The sequence below is a fragment of the Neofelis nebulosa genome, chromosome 10, assembly GCF_028018385.1.
Source record: "Neofelis nebulosa isolate mNeoNeb1 chromosome 10, mNeoNeb1.pri, whole genome shotgun sequence".
Lineage (NCBI taxonomy): Eukaryota > Metazoa > Chordata > Mammalia > Carnivora > Felidae > Neofelis > Neofelis nebulosa.
This window is the reverse complement of record NC_080791.1, coordinates 85414187-85440090: the sequence shown is the minus strand read 5'-3', so window position 1 is coordinate 85440090 and position 25904 is coordinate 85414187. Positions and strand designations below refer to the sequence as shown.

General features: G+C 36.2%; 1 protein-coding gene across 2 annotated transcripts in view; it reads left to right on the top strand.

Annotated features, from left to right (window-relative positions):
* The window catches only part of DCDC1 (doublecortin domain containing 1), a 484783-nt gene that overhangs the window by 270279 nt on the left and 188600 nt on the right, over positions 1-25904 (top strand). For both annotated transcript variants that reach the window (XM_058688531.1, XM_058688532.1), the window contains 3 exons: positions 10998-11058; positions 21574-21702; positions 22093-22250. In XM_058688531.1, coding sequence (XP_058544514.1) covers positions 10998-11058; positions 21574-21702; positions 22093-22250 — 348 coding nt within the window. The remainder of the gene's footprint in view (positions 1-10997; positions 11059-21573; positions 21703-22092; positions 22251-25904) is intronic.

Here is a 25904-nt window from a genome sequence, read left to right as displayed (position 1 = left end):
TTGCATTCCCACCAACAGTGCAAGAGGGTTCCCCTTACTCCACATCCTTACCAACATCTGTTGTTTCCTGAGTTGTTACTTTGACTGGTGTGAGGTGGTTATCTCAGTGTGGTTTTGATTTGTATTTCCCTTATCATGAGCAATGTTCAGCATCTTCTCATGTGTCTGTTAGCCATTGGCTGTCTTCTTTCGGAAAGTGTCTATTTATTTCTTCTGCCCATTTCTTCACTGGATTATTTATTTTTCTTGGGTGTTGATTTTGATAAGTTCTTTATAGATTTTTGATACTAACCCTTTATATGATATGTCATTTGCAAATATCTTCTCCCATTTTTGTTGGTTGCCTTTTAGTTTGTCGATTGTTTCCTTTGCTGTACAGGAGCTTTTTATATTGATGAGGTCCCAATGGTTCATTTTTGCTTTTATTTCCCTTGCCTTCAGAGACGTGTCAAGTAAGAAGTTGCCATGGCCAAGGTCAAAGAGGTTGTTGCCTATTTTCTCAGAGAACAGTCTATCAGTAAGATATGAGAAATTTTATAATGCCTGTTTTGTGAGTAATCAGAGTCTCTGAAGGAAGACACAGGGAACAAACAAATATTGGAAGAAATGATAGCTGAAAAATTTCCAAATTTTGTGAAAACTATAACCCACGGATCCAAGAAATTCAAAAACTTCCAAGCACAAGAAACATGAGGAAAAAAACCAAGTTGTCCACTCCGCTCTATTCAGCATTGCATTGGAACTTTTAGCCAGTGTAACAAGAAAAGGAAAAGAAAGAAAAGACATCTAGATATGAACTGAAGAAGTTAAACTATCTTTATTTTCAGATAACATGATTGCTATGTAGAAAATCCTATGAAATATACAAGAAGTTTCTAGAACTAATAAATGAGTTTAGCAAGTTTGAGGACTTGAGATCAATATACATATATTGGTTGTATTCTTATATACTGGCAACAAGCAATTTTGGAAATTAAAATTTAAAAACACCATTTACAGTAACATCAAAGGTATGACATATTTAAGGATAAATCAGACAAAATATGTGTATGACTTCTGCACTGAAAACTACAAAACATTGCTAAATGAAATTAAAAAACTAAATAGATGCTAGGATATACTGTGTTCATAGATTAGAAGACTCAATATCATCATGATGTCCATTCTCCTCCATATATTTGTTATTTGTTTTTAATGTTTATTTATTTTTGAGAGAGAGAAAGTGCCTGCATGGGGGAGGAGCAGAGAGAGGAGGAGGGGCAGAGAGAGAGAGGGGAACAGGGGATGTGAAGGGGGCTCTGAGCTGATAGCAGAGAACCCCATGTGGTGCTTGAACCCATGGACCAAGAGATATGGCTGAACTGAAGTCAGACACCTAAACACCTGAGACACCCAGGGGCCCTTCTCCTCCATATATTTAAATGCAATCTCAATCAAAACCCTGGCAGGTTTTTTTAATAGAAATTATCAAGTTGATTTAAAAATTCATACAGAAATGCAAAGGATCTAAAATAGGCAAAATAATTTTGTTAAAGAAGAACAAAGCTGGAAGAACTATTTTGCCTGGCCTCAGGCTAATTATAAAACTATAGTTATTAAAAGAGTGTGCTATTGGCATCAAAGTAGACCATTACATTGATGAAACAGAATAGAGTATCCCTAAATAGATCGACACATATATGATCAATTGATTTTTGATGAAAGTGGGAGATTCACTGGAGAAAGAATGTTTTTGACAAACGGTGGTGGAACAACTGAATATACATATGCAAAAGATAAAAATAAAAAATAACTTGATCCATGCCTCTCCCACCATATATATATATAGTAATTGACTCAACATGGATCATAGACGTAAATATAAAACCTTAAAACTATACATATTGTAGATGAAGGTAGAAGAAAATGTTTATGATCTTGTATTAGTCAAAACTTTCTTAGACATGACTCCAAAGCATGATCCACAAGGATATAAATTGATAAATTGGACTCCCTTAAAATTAAGAATTTCTGCTCTTTGAAAGATACTGTTAAAATATTGACAAGACAGGCTACACACAAAGAAAAATATATTTGCAAATAATGTATATTTGCAGAATACACACACAACTCAAGAAAACATGGGCAGATAAATGATTTGGACAAATGCTTTAACAAGTAAGAGATACAGTTGGCCTATGAAAAGTTGTTAATCATTATTTGAATGCAAGATTAACCTACAATGAAGTACCACTAAATATACAGTAGAATGTCTAATGTTTAAAAGACTGACCATACCAAGTGTTGGGAAGATGTGAAGCAACTACAATACTCATACCTACTTGGCAGAAATATAAAATGGTTGTCATTTTAGAAGAGTTTGCTACTTTCCTAAAATATATACATATATACATGTTCATATGCAGATATATACATGTTTCAGGTATAAACATATATCTACCTTATTGCCAAGCCATTCCACTCTGGAAATTCAATCAAGAGAAATGAAAGTAGATATCCTTTCAAAGAACTTGTACATGAATGTTCACAGCAGCTTTATTTCTAAAGCCAGAAGTGAAAACTGGAAACAACCCAAGTGTACATCCATAAGTGAATAGACAAATAAATTGTGGCATATCTATATGATAAAATATTACTCAACAATAAAAAGGAACCAACTCTTGATACATGCATCAGTGAATATCAAAGTAATTATATTGAGGGGGAGGAGCAAAATCATGAAGGGAGAGTATATTGCTTCATTCCATTTATGTAAAATTTTAGAAAATGGTAACTAATCTAGAAAGTAGAATAGTGCTTGCCTGGAGATAGGAAGGTGGGGAGGGGTAGGAGAATGAGATTAAAAAGGGGCACAAGGAAACTTTGGGGGTGATTTTTTGGGGAGAGATGGACATGGGTATGTTCATTGTCCTGATTGTTGTGATGTTTTAATAGGTATGTACATGTTTGAAAACTTGTGAAATTTTACACTTCAAATATGTGCCCGTTAGTTGTGCAATATTTTACAATATTGTATGTCAGTTATTTCTCAAAAAAGCTGTTTTTTAAAAGTACAAAAAGACAAACTAGGGAACAAACAAAAAAAGCAAAATGGTGGGTAAAGAATGACTAAGTGCTTACTTTAGAAGGAAATGGTGAGGGAAGACCACTCTCAGTGGAAGAATTTATCAGTGGTCTCAGTCAAAATGGTAGGTGTTTGGAAAGGTTATATATAGCTTGAAGAACATGCTATTCATGCCCAGAGGTTTCCCTGGACTTATTGGATACTGAAATTAGTGCTGATTTGGCCTTACCCCACTGAGGTTTACTTCCTACTCTGGCCAGGATGTCACAGAATTGAGTAAGACTGAAGCCACAAACTTGATATCCTCATTGCCTATAGAGAAGAGAGCTTGAGTGAGAAAAGAGATAATAATTTTAAAAAATTGTATTACGTTTAACTTGAAAAAAATCTCTAGGGCACCTGGGTGGCTCAGTCTATTGAGTGTCCAACTTCAGCTCAGGTCATGATCTTGGGGTTCGTGAGTTCGAGTCCCACGTCAGGCTCTGTGCTGACAGCTCAGAGCTTGGAACCTGCTTTGGATTTTGTGTCTCCCTCTCTCTCTGCCCCTTCCCTGCTCATACTCTGTCTGTCTCTCTCAAAAATAAATAAACATTAAACAAAATTTAAATCTCCACTTACAATAAAAGATTTGGTTTAATTCAGGAAGGAAGGAAAGAAGAGAGAGGGAGAGAAGGAGAAAGGCAGGATGGGCAGGAGTGGGGGGAGAAGGGAGAATTCCTATGCAAATGAAGATTATTTCCCTTTATATTAATGCAACCTGATTTTTATCTGAGAAGCAAAATCTATTGCAAAATGGAAGCAAATAGTAGAAAATTTGGAAAACCAGAAGTTCTCACTAACTGTGAAGCTATATTTTGTTTTTTAGAAAGCAGAGGGACCAAGATTTTTAGTGTTTACCTCACCTCTGATACTTTCAAGTATATTTCTCTTTTCCAGAGTATCTGAAGTGCCTGTGTGGCTTATTATTTTTTTAAACACAACCATATTTTATTTTAAATAATGTAAATATCCTCATACAACTTCTAGAGACAATTTTTTTTCCTTTTCTCCTTAGTATAATATGATCTTAACAAAAGCTATGAGTCAAGACACAGTCTTTCAAGTAAAAAAATCATAGAACTAGCACTAAAAGTAGCAACCTGACAATTCATAGAGAATATTGTAAACATATCATGCCTCATTAGGTCGGTTATGTCTCATTTGGTGTCGCTCATCTTATTCTTATTCAATATAACAAGTGCTTGCAATATTGTATTTAATATTTTTTTCTGTGATGTGCATCTGGCCATGAGTGGATGAAAGGCAGATCAATGATGTCATTACCAAGTGATCTGAAAATCATAGAAAATTATAAAAATCATAAATCTTAAAGTCAAAGCTGCTTCTTTTTAAAAGATATTTTGGACATCTTACAAACCAGTTGCATCAAAGTCCTTTAATAAGGCCACCATTTAATCTTTATTTTGCTTCATCTTTAAAGAATGTGAATATGGAGGATCTCGAGTTTAGTGTTAAATTCACAAACTAATTAAAGCAACACATATACACACACACACACCCATACCGCCATGTGGACACAGAGGTTAGATTATGGAGATAACAAACAAGGGACCCATAGATTTTGTTTGGCTGCACATTATTATAACATTTTAAATTATTTGTGAGCCTATAGAAATAGGGAGATTTTACACACAAAAATTACATATTTCTGTGTTTTCTTGAAAAAACAATCACAATAATGGGCAGTATTGGACTTTCATCATCTCATGACACCGGTCATGCAGGGACAAATTCAGATGCAACATATACCCTCTGATTTTCTATATTCTCCACTGTTCCCAGTAATAGTCCTCACACTAGCTCTAGCCTGGTTTATTCATTTCTATTACCTGTCTGATAATCTTTACTACCTTCCTTATTTCAATGTTAGTCTTTCAGTTATGGTGTTTTGGATCTACTCCTCCCCCCCCCCCCCTTAGGCCTTGCTGGAAATGGAATGATAACTAGCCAACATTAATCTAGACTAGGTTAAACAAACACTACTCTAAAGACACCATTAACTACAACCCTCAAGTGTAGCTGTGTAGTGCTAGGTGCAGAGATGAAAAGACAAGTAAACAGACAGCAGGTTACCAGGTAATCAGAGAGGTTGAAAATCATCTCTTTGGTCAAGTCTTGAAGTTTTAGGAGGCTAAGAGTTAGAATAAAGCAGAATGACAAACTGCACAATATAGAAAGGACCATTTGCCATGTATCGGACATGTAAGTAATATTCAAACATACAGATAACACTATTAGAAATGTCAACATCAAATAGAAAATTGTCTATGTGTAACTTCACAATTGGATTGATGGATGAAATTTCTTATCTCTACTCCTACTGTGTTAAGAATCATGGAGGGGAAATCCTTTTGTCTGTTCTCTGTGGATCCTACTTTTGGTCCTGGTAAGATTGGAAGACACCAGAGCTGTTGGAAGCTGTCTGGGAAAATAGATTTGTAATTGTGAAGCATGATGATGGTCCTTCTTACAGTCAACTGGGAAATAATGAATTTTAGCCTAGGAAATTTCCCCTAACTGAACTGTCAGTTATGGGCTGCCTTCTTGCCTCTACCCTCTGATAAATGGCATATTTCAAAGAAAAAAGTGTGTGTGTGTATGTGTGTGTACACACGTTTTATAGATTCTCAATAGGAATAGTATAATGCATGTGCATACTCAATGAGTTACAATGAGTAAGCTTCCCAGGGCAGATAGTTATTTCCTCACTTGTGAAAGGAGAGAGAGTATGTAACTTGTCTTGGAAGTCATATGCTTTCAGACGAGGAAGGACTCTAAAGAGCATCTATTCCAAAACCTTCTTTACTAGTAGAAGTAGTAATAGTCGTGATGGTGGTGGTTGTGATGATAATAATAATAATAATAATGATAATAATAATATCATTATCTTATAAGAAATTCCAAGCCCAGGGGTGCCTGGGTGGCTCAGTTGGTTGAGTATCTGACTCTTGATTTTGGCTCAGGTCAGGATCCCAGGGTTGTGGGATTGAGCCCTGCCTCAGACTCCGCACTGAACATGAAGCCTGCTTGGAATTCTCTCTCTCTCCCTCTGTCCCTCTGCCCAGCTCATGCTCTCTCTCTAAAATTAAAATGAAATGAAATGAAATGAAATTCCAAGTCTACTAGAAACTAAATGATCTAGAAAGGTCATGTATCTAATCTAGTTAATGTCAGATCCAGGACTGGATTGTAAGTCTCTCAACCTTAGTCCAGCACATGTCATGATATTTATGACTTTGATTCTTGGATGAAATACTGCTTCTTCATTTTCCTCTCTATTTGTCATTATTGGTATTGTTATTACTAGTTTTAAGTTTTGTTTTTGTTTCTCTGTAAAAAAATCTTTTTAGGGGCACCTGGGTGGCTCAGTCAGTTAAGCATCTGACTTCAGCACAGGTCATGATCTCACAGTTCATGAGTTCCAGCCCCACGGTCATGCTCTGTACTGACAGCTCAGACCTGGATCCTGCTTCAGATTCTGTGTCTCCCTCTCTCTTTCTTTCTTAAAAACAAATAAATAAATGTTAAAAATTTTTTTAAAATAAACAAAAAATCTTTTTAGCTGTTGCTTGTTCACCAAGAAGAGGAAATTCTATGGCATTTTCTAATTCAATCCCATATGAGCATCATTGCATATTGGATCTAAATTTGATTTCTTTGCATATAAAATGTCTTGAAAAATGAACAGATGAACTTTTGTTTGTAGGAATTTTATTTTGCATATGTTTATTTATTTTGAGAGAGAGAGAGAGAGAGAGAGAGAGAGCTGGGAAGGGGCAGGGAGAGAGGGAGAGAGAAAACTCCAACCAGGCTCCACGCTGCCAGCATAGAGCCTGACGTGGGGCTCGATATCACTAACTGTGAGATCATGACCTGAGCCAAAACAAGAGTCAGATGCTTAACTGACTGAGCCACCCAGGTGCCCCTGTAAGAATTTTATTTTTTAAAGAAGTTATTATATATTAGAATGATATCTTCTCATCCTGCCTGCTATAGACACCACATGAGAGGTTTGTTTTTTATAACTTTGGTAATAAAATTTAAAGGTGACATTTATAGATATATGTAGAAAGAGACTCCTGATAGAAAAACTACTAGTAAGCTCACAAGGCTTATATATGATATAAAACTACATGTTTGCAAAATTTCCGAGGCAATTCTTGAGCAGAATTTGAGCTGTGATAAAATTTGAGAAATGCTAGGAAATTTGTATTTATTTTCTTATCCAAATTATAGTTTATGTTCTTTAGCTACCCACTGAGAAGATCCCTAAACTGCCATATATTAATTTCAAACCATTTTTCATAATGGCCTTATTATTAATTTTTAGGGTTATGACATTTTAACATTTTATTGACATATCTATTTATTCAAAGATATCTTTATTCTCCTATCACGACTGTGATCAGCTCTAAGGACACATGTGGTATCTACCCTCACACTGGTGAACATCTCTCCTGTTGTATTATTATTTGAGAAAAAGATGCTACAAATTCAGAAAATCAAAACTGAAACCTATGTAGTTTATGTTTGTATAAGCACATTCATCCTCAAGTCAACACTGTAATTCAATTAAAAGACAACATTTTGAATTTTACAGCTTTTGACAGTTAGCATCAGCATATTAATTACCAATTTCAGAGTCTTGCACTTTGAAAAATTATCATTTTCCGTTTTATTTATCTTGAAGAAATATGCTCACAATAATTTATGCAACAGGAGGAATTGCCTGTAAGCAATAAAGTTGCTCTGAGTTACAGCTATTCTGCATTAAAATGATCTAAATTTTATCAAAACCCAGCACATTTCCATCAAAGCATTACAGCAGTCACATTATTATTATTATTATTATTATTATTATTATTATTATTATTTTAAAGTTTATTTATTTATTTATTTAGAGAGAGAGCGTGAGCACGGGAGGGGCAGAGAGAGCGGGCGAGAGAGAGAATCCCAAGCAAGCCCCAACTAGGGGCTCAAGTTCACTAACTGTGAGATCGTGACCTAAGCAGAAATGAAGAGTTTGTCACTTAACTGACTGAGACACCCAGGAGCCCCACTTATTATTATTTTTAAAAGGACTGTAGTTGTAAGATCGGGATTGACAGCCTTAAAGACCAGCAATAATGTTGTTTGTATTATTGCTTCTTTTAGTGGTTGAAACATGAGGTTTTTCAGCACCTCAGGAGAATTTGTATAGTATGAAACTATTTAGTGAATACATGATCACAGTTGTGTAAAAAACTGTGTTCATACCAAAGTTTTTTTTTTTTTTAAGTTTATTTATTTTTGAAAGAGAGGCAGGGGCAGAAAGAGAGGGAGAGAGAGAATCCCAGGCAGGTTCCACACTGTCAGCCCAGAGTCTGACATGGGGCTCAAATTCACAAACCATGAGATCATGACCTGAGCCAAAATTGAGAGTCACATACTTAACTGATGGGGCCACCCAGGCGCCCCTCATATCAATATGTTTTAGGTCACTAAGATTATGCATCAAATTCTAATTAATGAGCCTATTTATTCCATTTTTTTTAATTAATGTTTATTTATTTTTGACAGAGAGAGAGAGAGAGAGACAGAGCATGAGCAGGGGAGGGTCAGAGAGAGAGGGAGACACAGAATCCGAAGCAGGCTCCAAACTCTGAGCTGTCAACACAGAGCCCGACGTGGGGCTCAAACTCACAGACTGCGAGATCATGACCTGAGCCAAAGTAGGACGCTCAACCGACTGAGTCACCCAGGCGCCCCTGTTCTATTTTTAATCTTCAAGTAACACAAAGTAATTTGTGTCGTAGTTTTCCAATCTAATTGAGAAGATGTCCAGCTGAAAGTCGCATGCTCTGGGTTCTAGTACCTATTTGATACTACCTAGCTCTGTGATTTTTGATCAGCTCACCTCATTTCTCTGTATCTCACTTTATTCATCACTGTTCCCTTAAAATTCTCAATCTTTGTGTTATTGTCTTGGTTAATGAATATTATTATTATAATCATACACTTTAGTCCAGGACCCTAAGTCAATATATTTTTTTTTAATTTTAGAGAGTGTGAGCAGGGGAGAGAGGAAGAGAGAGAATCTTAAGCAGACTCCGCACTTAGCAGGGAGAGTGATGCAGGGCTTGATCCCACAACCTGGCATCATGACCAGAGTCAAAATCAAGAGTCAGACACTCAACTGACTGAGCCACCCAGGAGGTCCTCCCCAATTTTTTTTTAAGCTTCTCTTTTCCTTTATCAATTACAAAATAAAAAGATCTCCAGAAAGACTAACACCCCTAATACCTTCCTCATCCCTACCAAAGCTGAAATTGAGCAGCAATTTCGTTTGCTGAAAGCCTGAGAATCGATTCTTGGCTTAGGGATCAGTTAGACCTTGAAAGGTGTTTCATAAGATAATTTTACCCAAGTTTTAAAATTCTTTGTATTTTCTCACATTCCTGTTCCTCTCTTCTCCATTCTAATTTCACTTTATTTTAATAGTGTCATGTTCTCTTCTAGTTTACCTAAATTTGACACCTGAGACTTATCCTTGCCTCCTCTTTGTAACCCCAACCCCATTTACTCTATCATCAAATCAGTTCTTCTTTTATAATAAGGATGTTGTCTTTCCTTCCCCCACTGCTCTCAACTCTTCTAGTTCAGTGTTTTTAAAAGTCTGGTCTGTAGACCACACCCATCCAAATTCCCTAGAGTTCTTATGATTGGAATCACTTGCAATACCTGTTAATGTAGCTTTTGTGGGGTGGGGGTCCAGACCTTCAGAATCAAAATTAAGGATAGGGGCTTGGAAACCTACATTATTATCAAGTATCTATCTCAAAATGCCCAGGAATTCTTCACATTTTCTTTTTTTTTTTTTTAATTTTTTTTTTTAACATTTATTTATTTTTGAGACAGAGAGAGACAGAGCATGAACAGGGGAGGATCAGAGAGAGAGGGAGACACAGAATCTGAAACAGGCTCCAGGCTCTGAGCGGTCAGCACAGAGCCCGACGCGGGGCTCGAAGTCACGGACCTTGAGATCATGACCTGAGCCGAAGTCGGACGCTTTACCGACTGAGCCACCCAGGCGCCCCCACATTTTCTAACATAATTTGGATGTGAGCAAAAGATTAATGCATACTGAGCCAGTTTTGGACTGCTGCCTTGGCATGTTCTGCCCAGATCGTAAAGCGCCTTGCTTTAGAATACAGCATTACCTGACACCTCTTATTCCTAACCATTGATGTTTCTGTCAAAACTCAGAGGCAGTAGGAAAAGTCTTGTTTAACATCCCATTACACTTAATTTAATTCATTTGTCCTACCTTTGTAAGGTTTCTAAATATTAATGAATACATGATTAGTTAATTTAGGCCCGATTAGCTTCATCACATTTTAGTTTTTCTTTTTTTACTCAGATTTAGTTTAAAAAATATGATATTCCTTAATAAATTTCTCTGGTCATTTCCGAAACAGGTGTCTGATGTTCCTAATTTTCCATGGTATCCTTTTCCATCCCCTCCTCTTAATCCTTATACTTACTTATACTTACTTTTTTTCTGTCTTATAGAGAGAGGATCTCTTTTGGAAACAGAAATTTCTAGAATATTTTTATTGATTCTATTTATTCTCTAAAACTCTTAATCGCTGTTGCCCTGGGTAATTCACACAGCACTGCCACCACCACCACTCCTTTGGGTACCAAAGACATTGACTGTCTTAGGGAAGGAAGTTTTCAGTTGGTGAGGTAGCAGTGATGATAGTAGAATGAATGGGAGAATGGGCAGTCCTCTTCCTGCCTGGATATGGAAAACGATCCTTTCATTTGAAACCTACAGAATGTTTCAGTGTGGAGAAAAGTTGTCAGTGTCTAAATTACATTTTTATTACAGACATAAAGGAGATAATTCTCAGAAGTGGGTGTTTGGAACTGACAGCTGCATTTATTCTAAGGTAAGGACTTTGTAAGTCACAGCTTTTATTCTTAAAATTTTCTGTTCTCAGGTTCTTATAAATGCAGTGCCTATTGTTAAGACCAAGAAATGCTTTTTCTGCACAACGATTTCCCTGTGCCCAGAAGTTTAGAATATAACTTAACTCAATACTTTCCTGTGAGGTTTTGTTTGACTTTAAATTACAAGTTTTCCAAAACCAAAATAATTCTTTCCAATCCATCACTATGATATCCATCACTATGATACAACCCAGCATTTCAGGGCACCGTTTTGTTTTCTTCCTATTATTTTTAAAACTTTTTTTTTTAATGTTTATTTTTGAGAGAGAAAGAGAGACAGAGCAGGGCAGGAGCAGAGAGAGGGAGACACAGAATTCGAAGCAGGCTCCAGGTTCTGAGCTGCCAGCACAGAGCCCAATGTGGGGCTCGAACTCACAGTCGGAGAGATCATGAGCTGAGCTGAGGTCGGACGCTCAACTGACTGAGCCACCTAGGTGTCCCTCTATTATTTTTACATTTAGTTTAATTTATTTTTTATTGAGGTATAATTGACATATAACATTGCATAAGTTTACACATGTTGATTTATTACTTTATATATTGCAAAATGATTTTCATAGCATTTGCTAACACCTCTATTACATCACATAATTATCATGCTTTTTTGTGGAAATTAACTCTTTTAAAAACTTTCAAGTATGTAATACATTATTGTTGACTATAATCACTATGCTATGCATTAGGTCTCCAGAAATTATTGATTTAATAGTTGCAAATTTGCACTGGTAAATATCATCTCAATTCTCTCTCCCTCTCACCACCATTCCTTTCTCTGCTTCTGAGTTCTGCTTTTTTAGATTCCACATATAAGTGATATCATGCAGTGTTTGTCTTTGACTAATCTCACTTAGCATAATGGCCTCAAGGTCCATGCATATCAGCAAATGGCAGGATTTTCTTCTCTCTTGCGGCTGATGAATATTCCATTGTATATATCACATCTTTATCCATTCATCAGTTGGCACTTAGGTTGCTTCCATATCTTGGCGATTGTGACTAATGCCGCAGTAGACATGGGAGTGCAGGTATCTTTTCAATATCCACATCAGTTTTCTTATTAAAGTGAGGAGATTGGCACTTTGGAAAACTGGCAACAACTACTAAAGTTGAACATGTCTGTACAACCTAGTAATTCCCTCCTAGTTTAATGCTAAAGAGAAATAACTACATATCTTAAGGAAAAGATATTTACTGAAATGTTAATAGCAGTGCTAATTGTAGTAGTCTCAGCATAGAGATTATGGAAATTGATTTAGCAATTGAATAAGTGGATAAATTGTGATATATATATATATATATATATATATATATATATATATATATATTCATTCTATGGAATAATATAGAGCAGAGTTGGACAACTTCTGTAAAGGGCCAGATACTAAATATATGGGGCTTTGTGAGCCATATGATCCCTGTTGCAACTTCTCAACCCTGCCTTTGTAGCATGAAAGCAGCCATAGACAAGATGTAAATAAATGGTGTGTTTCTGTTTCAATTAAATTTTATTTACAGAAACAGGTGGTCAGTTAGATTTGGATCATGGGCCTTCGTTTTCTGACTCTGGAGGATAGCAATGCCTATCAACAAACTGTAATTACCCGTAACAACGTATATGAATACCACAAATACAATGATTTACAAAGAAGCCAGATATAAGAGAATGCTAGCTGGGTAATTGCAGTTATTTAAACTTTAATGCCAAGCAAAACAACAAATCTTCAGGTGTGTTGTGATGTTCCCTTTCTTGACCTAGGTGAGAAATTAAACAGGTATTCACAATGTGAAAATGGATTGAATTGTATACTTATGATTTACGTACTCTTCTGTAGGTATATTTACATAAAAATTCGCTTTAATAAAATGAAGATAGTGGCCTTCAGTTCTCAAGATTTTCTTCCTTGTCTATGATTTCAAGCCTAAATGAAATGTTAGTTAATCATCAATATTTAAGGAAGGCAAAAATTAGATTAATCACATGGTATTTGTTAGTGTTTGCTTTAGGATCCCACCATTTTGATTTCAGAAATGCTAAATTACTTAGATGAATGAAACTGGACATACATCGGGTATTAATTTTTTAGGGCTGCTGTAACAAAGTACCATAAACTGGGTGGCTTAAGCAACTGTATTCTCTCCAGTTCTTGAGGCTAGAAGTCGGAAATCAAGGTGCCAGCAGCACTGTGCTCCACTTGAATCCCCTTGGGGAGGATTCTTCCTGGCCCCTTCCACTGACTGGCAGTCCTGGACGTTCCTTGACTGTGGTAGCATAACTCCAATCTCTGCCTCCATCTTCACATGGCCATCTCCCTCTGCATCTGAATCTTCACATGCCATTTTCCTCCTTGTGGGTGTCTCTGTCCAAATTTTTCTCTTCTAAGGACACTAGTCATTTTGGCTTAGGGCCCACCCAAAAGCCCTAATATTAATTTGATTACATATGCAGAGACCTTATTTCCAAATAAGGTCACATTCACGGTTATCAAGGATTAGGCTTCAGTCTACTTTTGAGGGGACACAATTCAACTTATAACACAGGGCATGTCAGTTATCAATGTATTCCCTCTCTGTTCCATATCTACCATTTATTGCCAGGCACCTGCCTCAGGCAGCTTCACAGCAGAGGACTGCCAGTGGGGTACCTTCTTATGAATGGTTTCCTTGATCATGTTCGTCATGGGTGGCTCTATAGTGGAGTGTCATCAGCTAGGCACCTCCCTGTGGACAGCTTCCCTTGGAGCTCCAAAGGCTGCTGAAATCTGTGGATGAACTTACTCAGGGATTATTCACCATCTAGTGAGCCACTGTTGTGCTCTTTTCTATGTGGTTTGGATGTCAGCCGTGGCCAGACCTCTTCCTTGGACATTCTATCTCAGGCCCTGCAGTACCGGCTGCTCCCTTTATCTGCTATTCATATATTCTTTAGTGTTCTCTTAAACTCTTATTAGCCAATTTTCTGACTCCCTAATAGCCTGCTACTAATTGTTTATATTAAACTTGTTCCTGTTCAAATTACAATGTAGTTTATATCTCCTTATTGGACCCAGACTGGTAAAAATAATAGCTTTATTTCTCTAGTGTTCTAGAATTATGTATTTGAGCCATTATTTCCTGACCTGCAACATTTCAGAAATTTAGAGAGTTTGATACAATTTAAATTTGAAAAGTAAGATAATAGCATTTCCTTGAGTAGTTATTTGTTGGCACACTGGTTAAAACTCCAGCCTACTCACTACTCAACCAGGCCTATACACTTTTAGCTCTGTTCCTAAGCAGGGAATTTGACATAGGCATCAACTGTCAAACCATTTTAAAAATAACCTTTATCTAGGGGCGCCTGGGTGGCACAGTCGGTTAAGCGTCCGACTTCAGCCAGGTCACGATCTCGCGGTCCGTGAGTTCGAGCCCCGCGTCAGGCTCTGGGCTGATGGCTCGGAGCCTGGAGCCTGTTTCCGATTCTGTGTCTCCCTCTCTCTCTGCCCCTCCCCCGTTCATGCTCTGTCTCTCTCTGTCCCAAAAATAAATAAAAAATGTTGAAAAAAAAAAATTAAAAAAAAAAATAACCTTTATCTAACTTCATGCAGAGTTTCACCCTAGCTATCCCCTTGTCCTGTTTCTGACTCCACTACATTCCTGAGTCAGAGTGAAGCTCTATGTTAGTGCAGAGGGAGTCACAGGAAGACAAAAACTAACTCATCTTCGTAAAAATAAAAAGTAGAATTTTGAGACTGTACTAAAATATCCCTTTAGCTCTTTGGCCTGTACCCTCACATGAGGACTTTATTCTGAGATATACCTAGACAGAGCTGACTCCTAGTACCCAAGAACATAACTCTATCCTATATAAGTATTGACCTTCCCACCAACAGACACAGAAGAACAGGACCAAGGCTTATGTGTATGCTTTTCTTTTCTCTTCCCAAATTCAGGTACATAAACATCCAGTTTTACTCTGCTCTCGTTTTTACCTTTCCCTTTCTTATAATTTATAATTTTCTAATTATTCTCAACTGTATATTGGTAGCTAGCAAATAATTCATGCTTTTGTGTTTCGAACACAATTATTATTTTTAAAAAATTTTTTTTTTTTTTAAATTTTTTTTTCAACGTTTTTTATTTATTTTTGGGACAGAGAGAGACAGAGCATGAACGGGGGAAGGGCAGAGAGAGAGGGAGACACAGAATCGGAAACAGGCTCCAGGCTCCGGGCCATCAGCCCAGAGCCTGACGCGGGGCTCAAACTCACGGACCGCGAGATCGTGACCTGGCTGAAGTCGGACGTTTAACCGACTGCGCCACCCAGGCGCCCCTAAAAAAAAAAATTTTTTAACGTTTATTTATTTTTGAGACAGAGAGAGACAGAGCATGAATGGGGGAGGGACAGAGAGAGAGGGAGACACAGAATCCGAAGCAGGCTCCAGGCTCCGAGCCATCAGCCCAGAGCCTGACATGGGGCTTGAACTCACAGACCGTGAGATCGTGACCTGAGCTGAAGTCGGACGCTCAACCGACTGAGCCACCCAGGCGCCCCTCAAACACAATTATTTTTAAGAGAATTTTGATTCTAAAAATTTTAATGTTCCATTCCCAAACACAATTGCTGAATTTTTATTACAATTCACAGAGCAAAACTATTAATGAGGAATTTTATTCTTTTAGAGGCTTAGAAATTTTGATTAGATCTAAATTTAGTCACATCCAAAATTATATCCATCTAGTTAAGGCTAAAATGGAGAATAATTTGATAATTATTTGCGGCTGGATCATAAATGGAGCTCTTTCCATTTATTTAAAAAAGAATACAGAATTACTTTAGGATATTAATAACTAATTTTGGTTCCACCACTTATTAGTTGTGTGGCATTATACAAGTCATTTAGCCTTTTGCAAGCTTCACATTGTCTGTCTGCAAAATGGAGACATTAATGCTAACATTTTGAGTATTTGGCTCAGATTCTGGCCTATCAATAGATTCTGGCATATTGATTCCAGCTAATTGATAATTTGTAACTAGTAATGATAATAATGACCAAATTTAAATATAATATTGTATTTTGTTATATTGTTTTTATTTGGATGAGTTTTGTTCTGCCTTTTTGATTTGTTTTTAAAGTTAACTATTCCTCTATTCATTTGTGAAAAGGTAAAGTTGGATTACTTCCTTTATACAGTCTACCAGTTTCAGCTAAATTAAGGATTTAAACTTAAACATGGAACCATAAATATCTAAAAGAAAACCTGGATTAAAGCATCTAACTCAGACTAGTGGCGAGTAGACCTCTCCACAAGCATGCAAACAAAGACAGAATCCATAAAGGAAAAGACTGATGGCTTTGAGTATATAAGAATTGAAAAATTCCTAACCTAAAATAGCATAAAGGAAGAACAAATAGGGAAATATGACAATAAGAAAAAGTTTTGCAATATAAATGTCAGAGATAGGATAGTACCCTTAATATATAATAAGCCTGATAAAACAGTAGAAGAGGATACACACTTCGATAGAAATATAGGTAAAGGACAGGAAAAGGAAATACATGACAAAGCAAAGATTAGAAGAGCCAAACCAAATAAAAAAGTTCAGCCTCGAACTAGAACTTCTAACTAGAATTTAAAGCAATGTAAAACAACGAGACAGTATTTTCTCCCTATTAAATATTGGTAGATGTTAAAACTAGGAATATCCAACGTTGATGGAAATGTGAGAAAACAAGTAGGCACATTTCCTTTTTTTTTGTATTTATAGTTGTTGGAGTTTTTTGGTATTTTGTTTGCATTAGTTATCTATTGCTGTGTGACAAATTACCTTCAAACTTAGTAACTTAAAACAATAAATATTTATTATCTCGGTTTCTGAGGTCCAGGAACCGGGGAGTGGATTAGCTGGATAGTTCTAAACCAAAGTCTTTCATGAAGCTGTGGTCACAGTGTCAACAAGGACTGCAGTTATCTGAGACTTGACTAGGCTGGAAGATCTGCTTTGAAGCATACTTACTCTATAGACAAGAGCCTTCAGTGCCTTGGTATCTGGGCTTCTCCAAAGTGCTGTCCACAACCTCAGCTAGTGATCAAAGAGAGCAAGAGAGAACAGGAGAACAAAATGGAAGCTGCACTGTCTCTCATAACCTAATCTCAGAAGTGATGTAACAACACTTCTGGCACCTTTATGGGGCCACATATACGGATCCTGCTATATAATGTGGAAGGGACCACACAAGGGTATGAACACTAAGAGGCAGGGGACACTGGGTGCTATCTAAGAGACTAGGATATTTCTGAGGGTCAGGTTAGCAATATTTATCAAAATCCATAAATATAAATACTCCTTTTGACACAGAAATCCCCCTTACAACAACTTACCCCAAGGAATTAATCAAAAGTATGTACCACAATATATCTTTAAGGGTATTTATTAGAGCTTTGTATATAATAGTGAAAATTGAAAACAGGTAATCAACGGTGAGATTGCATAAATATATTATGGTATGTCTTTATTATGGATACTATATATTGGTATTACAAATAATGTAGAATAATTTAGGATGATAGATAAAAATGCTAATCTTGAGAAAAATCAGATAAGAGAACATTTATTTGTATTGTATTGAAGATTGTGTGTATATGTAGAAACAAAACTGGAAGTTTTTACATAAAACAGGTGGTAGGAGGATGAATAATTATTTTCTTTGAGTTTCTCTGTGTCTTCTAAGTTTTCTATAGAAAACATTTGTAGTCAGGAAGCACTTTTTGAAAATATGCCTGATCATGTACTGACCAAGAGGAGATAAGAGTGTCTAGAGTTTAAAACATTTCAGGTGAGATTCTGTAGCCCTGCTTGCTGTATTTTTCATGAGGAGATAAATATTACTATGGAGGCCCAAGTTAGGTCAAATATGTAGACTTTCTAATGTACATAGAACAAACATCTTGGAGTGATGAAGAGGATTCCCCAGCCCTGTTAGGTTAAAAAAAAATCTCACAAGTGGATGGGATCCTTTTTAGCAACCAGAGAGTTGTCATTGTATCCTGAGGGGGATTTTGGTCCATGCGAAATTCTGAGCAGATTTGTACTTGGTTTTCAGTAGAAAACTTCTCTCTCAAGGAAGTAGAACTTACAATCACAAAGCCGATAAATAGCCCAGCTGGAATTTGAAGCCAGAATAGTACAGTACTGTTAATCAGTATGTACTGGGAGTACTATTTCAAGTTTTTAAAGTGGAAATGATTGATCAAAGATATGTTACTGAATATGTTATTACTATACAAATTACTGAAATTTATCTTCTGGTGGTAAAAGTGGATTAGAATGATAAGAATGTAATGAAGCCCAAAGGGCCAAAGGACTTGGGAAATAGTGAGGGTTGACATTAGACATCAATTTGGAGTGATGTGCAGATGCACTAGAAAGGGGAAAATCAAAAGATCAGGCTGTCGACTCCCTAGAAGAGAAGTCCAGATTTTGGAGAAGGGAGTTGTTTATACTGGTGGTCTGAATATTGAACTGGTAGGTGCCTGGTTGGAGATCAAGATAACTTGGTCTTGGAAGTAGAAGAATACTAAAGAACTATAGTATCAAATGTTAGAACAGTCATTACCTGGGGTGGGGATAGTTTAGAATGATTCCAAAGGGAAAATGCCAGAAAAATTTGTAAAACTCTCCAAATGCATGGTAGGAGGATAAATAATAGAACTCGTCTGTGTTACTTGGGTATGTCTGCCACCTTTGCTTGACTGTCAACTCCAGGGAGCAAAGCACATGACATTTTTTCCCCCTTTTTTTGGTTGGTCTTTGCTTCTGCTATGCCTAGCAGAATATTCAGACACATCATGGCTCTACCTTTTGGGCACTGCCTCATCCATCTCATTTGATATAGATTGAAATTTCCCATGTTCCAGGTATGCCTTATTCCAATAAGAGGGAAATATACCTTAAAAGTAAACTTAGATGAAATATCTTTACCTCTGTTAGAGGATGCAAGACCTGAAACTACTATCAGAATATAAGGGATTTACAACTGTCAGAATCAGAGTCTTGTCACTTACATGTGTTTGTTGGCCATTTGCATATCTTCTTTGGAGAATTATCCTCTACTCAGATCGTTTGCTAATATTTTGGTTATTTATCTTTTTTTACTGAGCTGTAAGAGTTCTTTATATATTCAGTATATACACCCCTTATTGGATATATGATTTGCAAATATTTTCTCCCATGCTGTAGGTTGTCTTTTCATTTTTGATGACATTGTAGCACAAACTGTTAAAATTTGATGTAGTATAGTTTATTTTTCTTTTGTCACTTATAATTTGGTGGAGTCTCTTACATTTTTTAATAGACTTTATTTTTTAGAGCAGCTTTAAGTTCACAGCAAAAATGAATGGAAAGTACAAAGAGTTCTCATATACACCAATTCTCCATACATGTACAACCTCCCCCACTATCAACATCCCCCATAGAGTGGTGATTTATTATAGTTGATGAATCTACATTGACACATTATGACCCAGAATCCATAGTTTACATTAGGGTCCACTCATACTGTTGTATATCCTATGGGTTTGGATAAATGTATAATGACATTCATCCACCATTATAGTATCATGCATAACTGTTTCACTGCCCTAAAAATTCTCTGTGCTCTGCCCATTCATCCTTCCCTCCCTCCTAACCCCTGGCAAGTGCTGATCTTTTTTCCCACTGTGTCCACAGTTTTGCCTTTTTCAGAATGTCATGTTGTTGGAATCATACAATATGTAGCCTTTTCTGGTTGGCTTCTTTCACTCAGTAATATGCATTTAAGATTCTGGAGCCCCTTACATTTTTAACATGCATATTTACTTATAGATTTTCTGAAAAAAAGTTTAAGGTTGTTCAATATCTCTTTTACCAGAATAATATAAGGACTTTAGTGCCCGTTAATTATCTTCTGAACATCTCTTCATATTTTTTGTTAGAATTTTAGTTCTATACTTTAAAAAAGAAGTTTATATCATACTTGAGGCAACATTTCTAGGTTTTATGAGCTAGTAAACAAGCTGGATGACACTGAACAAGTTGTTTAACCTCGCTGTATCTGTTTCCTCATCTTTAAAATGAGCAAAATAATAGTACCTATTTCAAAGGGCTGTTGAGAGGATTAAAATGTAAATATATTGTCATGTGGAAATTATTTTGACGCCATAGTAGCCTCCAACTATGATCCTAGATAAACTATCATAGATCTCATGGAATAGAAAGGTGTGCAGACCAAATAAAATGCTCAGATCATAGTTTATTAAATCAATATATTTTTTTAATGCTTATTTATTTTTGAGAGAGAGAACAGAAGCAGTGGAGGGGTAGAGAGAGAGGGAGAGAGAGGATCCCAAACAGGCTCGACACCATCAGCACAGAGCCCAACGTGGGGCTGGAACTCACAAACTATGAGATCATGAACTGAGCCGAAACCAAGAGTCGGATACTTAACTGACTGAGTCACCCAGGCACCCCTATTAAATCAATTTAAAATACAAAGCAAAATGTATGGGAAGAGAGATAGGCTAGGTAAACATACTTAAGGTGTAAGTGGGTTGAAGGCTCATCATACCTGAATCTCTGCAAAGTCGACATATCTATCTCTCTATTGCATCACCCTTCTCTGCTGCTGATGTGGTTACAAGGACCAGAGTGAAAATTTGAAGAGGCCCAACACACGAAAGGTGTCTGAGAAATGACACACACTTGCTCCATTCGAGAGCTTGTTGGCAAGTACACTTGGCCAATAGCTATGCTCTCCAGTTAGCCTGATGGGCAGCTGTGGATGTTATTTAGCTGAAAATCCAATATCAGAGTCAGCAATAGGTGGCCAATTAAAGATCTTTCAATTATTGTGTGTCTCATGTGCCTCATTTATATTTAGTGTTTCATAGGTATTTGTCGCTTCATTTGTTATTTAGCAAATCATGACTATTAAATGCCTATTTTGCTACCCCTTTCTATCTATGTTCATAGACTTATGCTCTAGTGACTTTCTGTCTGATACTTCTCAGGTTACTAACATATCTGTGCTTAATGCAGCTAATGAATTTCATCCATCCCATTTGTTTTCTTGTCTTCTAGAGCAGAATTGAATACTCCCAGTCAATACAGCAATTGCATATCTCATGTAGAAATAACTCAGTATATGTTAGATATTATTATTATATAAAATGGCTTTAATATTTTAATATTATCATCTATCTGAGAGTGAAGATTAGCATCCAGTTAAACTTGCTTAGATTAAACAACTAATTAGAAATCTTAATATTAAAGTTATTTGACTTGATTTTTTGATCTGAAATAGATAATAAAGTGCAGTTTATTAGTCAGACCTTTTTACTCTTAATCTAATTTATCCTCCCATAATTTCAGTTGTATAGATTATTGGCTGTTACTTACAAGGCTAGTATTATTTTTTATTTTTTTTCCTTTCCTACAGGCTTATCCTCAGTTTGTTCTGACCTACGTGGAGGAACTAAATGCACAAGTGGATGTGACCCAGACAGAGTATCACATTCACCATGGTGCCCGGACTAAAGCTCATCATGGTAGCAGCTTAGCAGAAGAGGTCAGTGTAGTGAGCCAGAGGCAAGACAGAAATAGATCTCTAAAATGTATTTTGAAAAGAGAAAATGTTCAAGTCGTTTTCAGGAGACAAACACAAATTCACATCTTAATGATAGTGATTGTTTAAAATCATACACATAATATAAATATCTATATGCATGTTTATATTTATATAAACATCCATATATGTTTACATAAACATTATTTTATTAAATAGTGGATGACCCACTAGCTTTTGTTGGGACTGCTGCCTTTTCTTCTGACCACATGCAAATGATTTCTGTGCTGAAGTGAGGCAGATTGGAGGAACCCTGAAAGTGTAAGGTTAAATTTGGGGCATATTTTCATTCAATGAAAATTACCTACATTATTCTTATATTTCATTTATTAGGTTCTGGAAAAAAGTGCCAGCATCCCTGGTCTGAAGCAACTGCCAGAGCCTTCAGACACCCATTTAATGCCAGAAGGTTCTCTTGGGGAGACAAGGCAGCTGACGGTGGCACTGGTGAGGAAACTGGAAGAGAAACATCCTAAGGCTTCTGCTCAGAGGTAGGGCACTGACAGAATGGAGCTTTATTGCTCAATGACATTCGATGTTTTCCTTCAGTTTCATGTAAGATTGATTTCTTGAAGATTATTGAAATACCTCAAAAGCCCTTTGGCTTTCAAGCACAGTAGTTTTCAGGTCGCATTTGATGAAGAGAGGTGACATTTATGCGTATTTCATTAAAGTTTGATGTATGGTATTGTTTATAAGAATACTTAGAGCTTCTGTCCTGGGATCTCACTAAAAGACTCTGAAATAACATAATTAAAGTGATACTGAATATATATCCAGTTGAAAATACCAAGAGGTCCTTGAGACCATCATACCCATAGACAATCCTTTTTGTGGTCCATGAGGAGATTATTGCATTTAGACCTGAGGATAAGTGCACAATAGATGGTCTTAAGCAGTGATAATTTAACAGGTTGACATAATTTCTACAGAGTAAAACTAAGCAATGATTTTGCTAACCAACTGAAAATCACCCTTGGTTGGACAATTTCTCTGATTCTCTTTATTTAATTGGTAAACTAAAGTTTATGTTTAGTAGTAGTAGTAGTAGAATTATTGTTAATTGTGTTGGGTTACAACAAAATAATGTTATAACTTGCAATTTTAGTATAATAATTGTTGGAAATTAACTATTGTTGAAGTACTCTTAAAGGAGTAATATAATTCTTATTGTACTCACTGAAGTTCAAGAGAATTCCTAAGTTTAAATATTTTAATTGTAGATAGAAATGTTAGTTGCATGAAGAAAGAAAAAAAGTGACAACTTTTCATTTCTTTTTTTAAAAAAAAAATTCCAGCTTTGTTGAGTGAGATACAGTTGACATATAACATTGTATAAGTGTAAGGTGTGCAATATGACTTTTATTTCAATGAAAAGCTATCTTATATTCTTAAATTATATATTCCTGCCTCAGATTTTAACAGGAGGGAACATTTTTTCCTGATAACAACAGTGACTTTTCAATTTATTATCTCTTTGTTACTTAAAACTCACATTGATTTTGTTGTTTTGAGTAAGATAGTTCACAGATAAACAAAAGAAAAAAATTTAGGACCTTTCCGCATCATAGTCTGGGGATGTCCTGGACTGCAGGAAAACATAAGTTCTAGTTTTTATTCCTGCTACTTGCTTTTTAATCACATATAGGAATCTCAACTCTCTGACACCCTACAACACAACCACAAGACCTCAGCTATTTAGCCAGGCCACTCTGGTCCAGTCACTAGAATGTAAGTCCCTTGGGAGCAGTCTTTGAACTTTCCATGTAAAACAGAAACTCAGAGAAACCTGGGCCACTGGGGCCTTAAATATTGTTTTATAAGACCTCTGTTGGCCTATCTTTCTAGACTCACTTGGCAGCCATTTCTATTCTACGCTGTTTGAGAGCATGCTGGGGGCTTGTCATTATCCTGGGTTCTGCTCAAGGAGGCACAGGTTCCTTCTGCTCCCAGATTTCTGAAACCTATATGGGATTTCCGTGTATGTCTCCTCCTGGCCCAGGTCCTGGTGGGTCAGTGTGTCAGAACGCCAGTGATATGTATATAGTGTATACTATACTATATATATGTAGTATTAGGTAATGTGAGCCAAAAAAAACCCCACAAAACAAACAGAAAAACAAACAACAAAGCAGTTATTGTTAGTTAGCATAACACAAGACCTATTTGAGTTGTTAGAATTAATGTCTTTAAATTTCCAGGAATGTAGCAAGCACTCAATGAGTAGTCTTTGTGAAAATGGGCTGAAACCAAGGAGGGTAGAAACCAGTTTTTAATAGGGCTTATAGTTTGTGATTTTTAGTCAATAGGAATTGACTAACCATGTTTGGGATTTCATTTCATAAGAAAATTCCTGGGGCCCTTATTTTAGTGAGTATCCCTCAGGGTTTGTGTCTCAGGCTGCAGCAACTCTTCTAGCCCTCTTTTTTTTTTTTTTTTTCTTAAAGCCACGGTTTTCCTCTCCACCCCGACAATTTACCATAATAGATGTAATTTCAGTTTCACTCCTTCTCTTTCTGTTCCTTAACAAAGTTATTTTGAGTAGAAAGTAAGTACTTAGAGCAATTACTTTCCTCCCATTTTGGAAGGAATTGTTGGGCAAAATTAGAACATGGCTCTGAATTTGGCATATTGATTACTTTGAACCTTAGGTTGCCTGGTTAGGTTTACACACTGCCCAGCACATTGTATTATTGCATCTTTAAGAGAGAGCTTTACATTTTCTTGCTTTTATCAATGATAACTTTACAAAATACAGAATAAAATCATAACAAGAAGTAAAGGAATAATGTGAAATGATCTGTGTTGTGGAAACTGGAGAAAGAAGTAGAATTTTAGAACAAACACGTTAATGAGCAAATAATCTGAAGAAAGAACATGTATTTGAAAAGAATAAAAAGATATAGATATATAAATGTATGTGTTTCCTTAGAAGTAGCCAAAGAAGGAGAGAACTGCAAGTAGCCAAATTTGGGGAAAGAAAGAGGTATCATAGTTAGTGGCAGCTAATATGTGAAAATGAAGGAAAACATTCAATTTTTAATAACATACACTGACTTTGCTGAAGTGCCTTATGTACATTATTGCCCAAGAACCTATGATGTATGTAAAACTGAGGTATTAATCTCTGTTTTACTGATAAGGAAATTGAGGGACAGAGAGATTAAGTTACTTCACTAAGGCCTTTCAACTAGTAATTTAAGGCAGGCCTATCTGAGCCCAAAATCTTTTTCTCAGTGTCTATATTATTCTGCCTACCCATTCATGTTCTTGTCTTGGTGATTATTCCAAATCTTTTAGCCTTTCAAATGGGGCCCATCATTTTAACTGGGTATCTTGGAAAGGGACCTTTAAATACAGTTTAGAAAGGGAATGATAAAAGATATGTCAATGTATGCACCTTTCAGTGAAGACTAAATAAGAGGTAGAAAATATTAAGGGAGACTGAACCCTTGACTTCTTGAATCCAACAGTCTAGATTTACTGATGATGTATAGATGCTTACACTTGAACGAATTAGAGATTTTTAAAAAATTTATGTCTAACAATGTGACTGTAACTTCTGTCATGATTAGCCAAGGTATTTCCCACTTTCAATGGTGATTCAGTTCAGCTTTGTGTATACTAAATTTGGTGATAGGTAGCTAATAGCTGTTATTTGTTGAATAGTTATGATGTGTCAACTCCTACTGAAAGTACTTATTCTTCTAACACTGTGATAAATTTATTTAATTATTGTCATGATAATCTGATGGTGGAGGTACTCTTAAAATCCATGAAGCTAAAGCAACTGAAGCTCAGAGTGATTTCATGATGTGCCCAGTCACATGGCTAGAGATAGGAGAGATGGGGTTCGAACCCACAACCATTTGGATCCATAGACCATGCTCTTAACCACTGTTTTATTACTCATTCCTAGTTTCTTAGTAGTATTTATTCCAGTGATTTTTGTAACAGAATGTCATCATATTGAATAGTCATCTTAAGTTATTACTAAAATTTTATGCATTTACATCATAAAAATTTTATTGAACTATTGTCATTTTGATGGGTGCCTTATTTTGAATTATATCCTCAAAAAAACTATAACAATCACCACAAACACACAAACCAGGCTTTCCCATCTACAGAATCATTTAATTTAA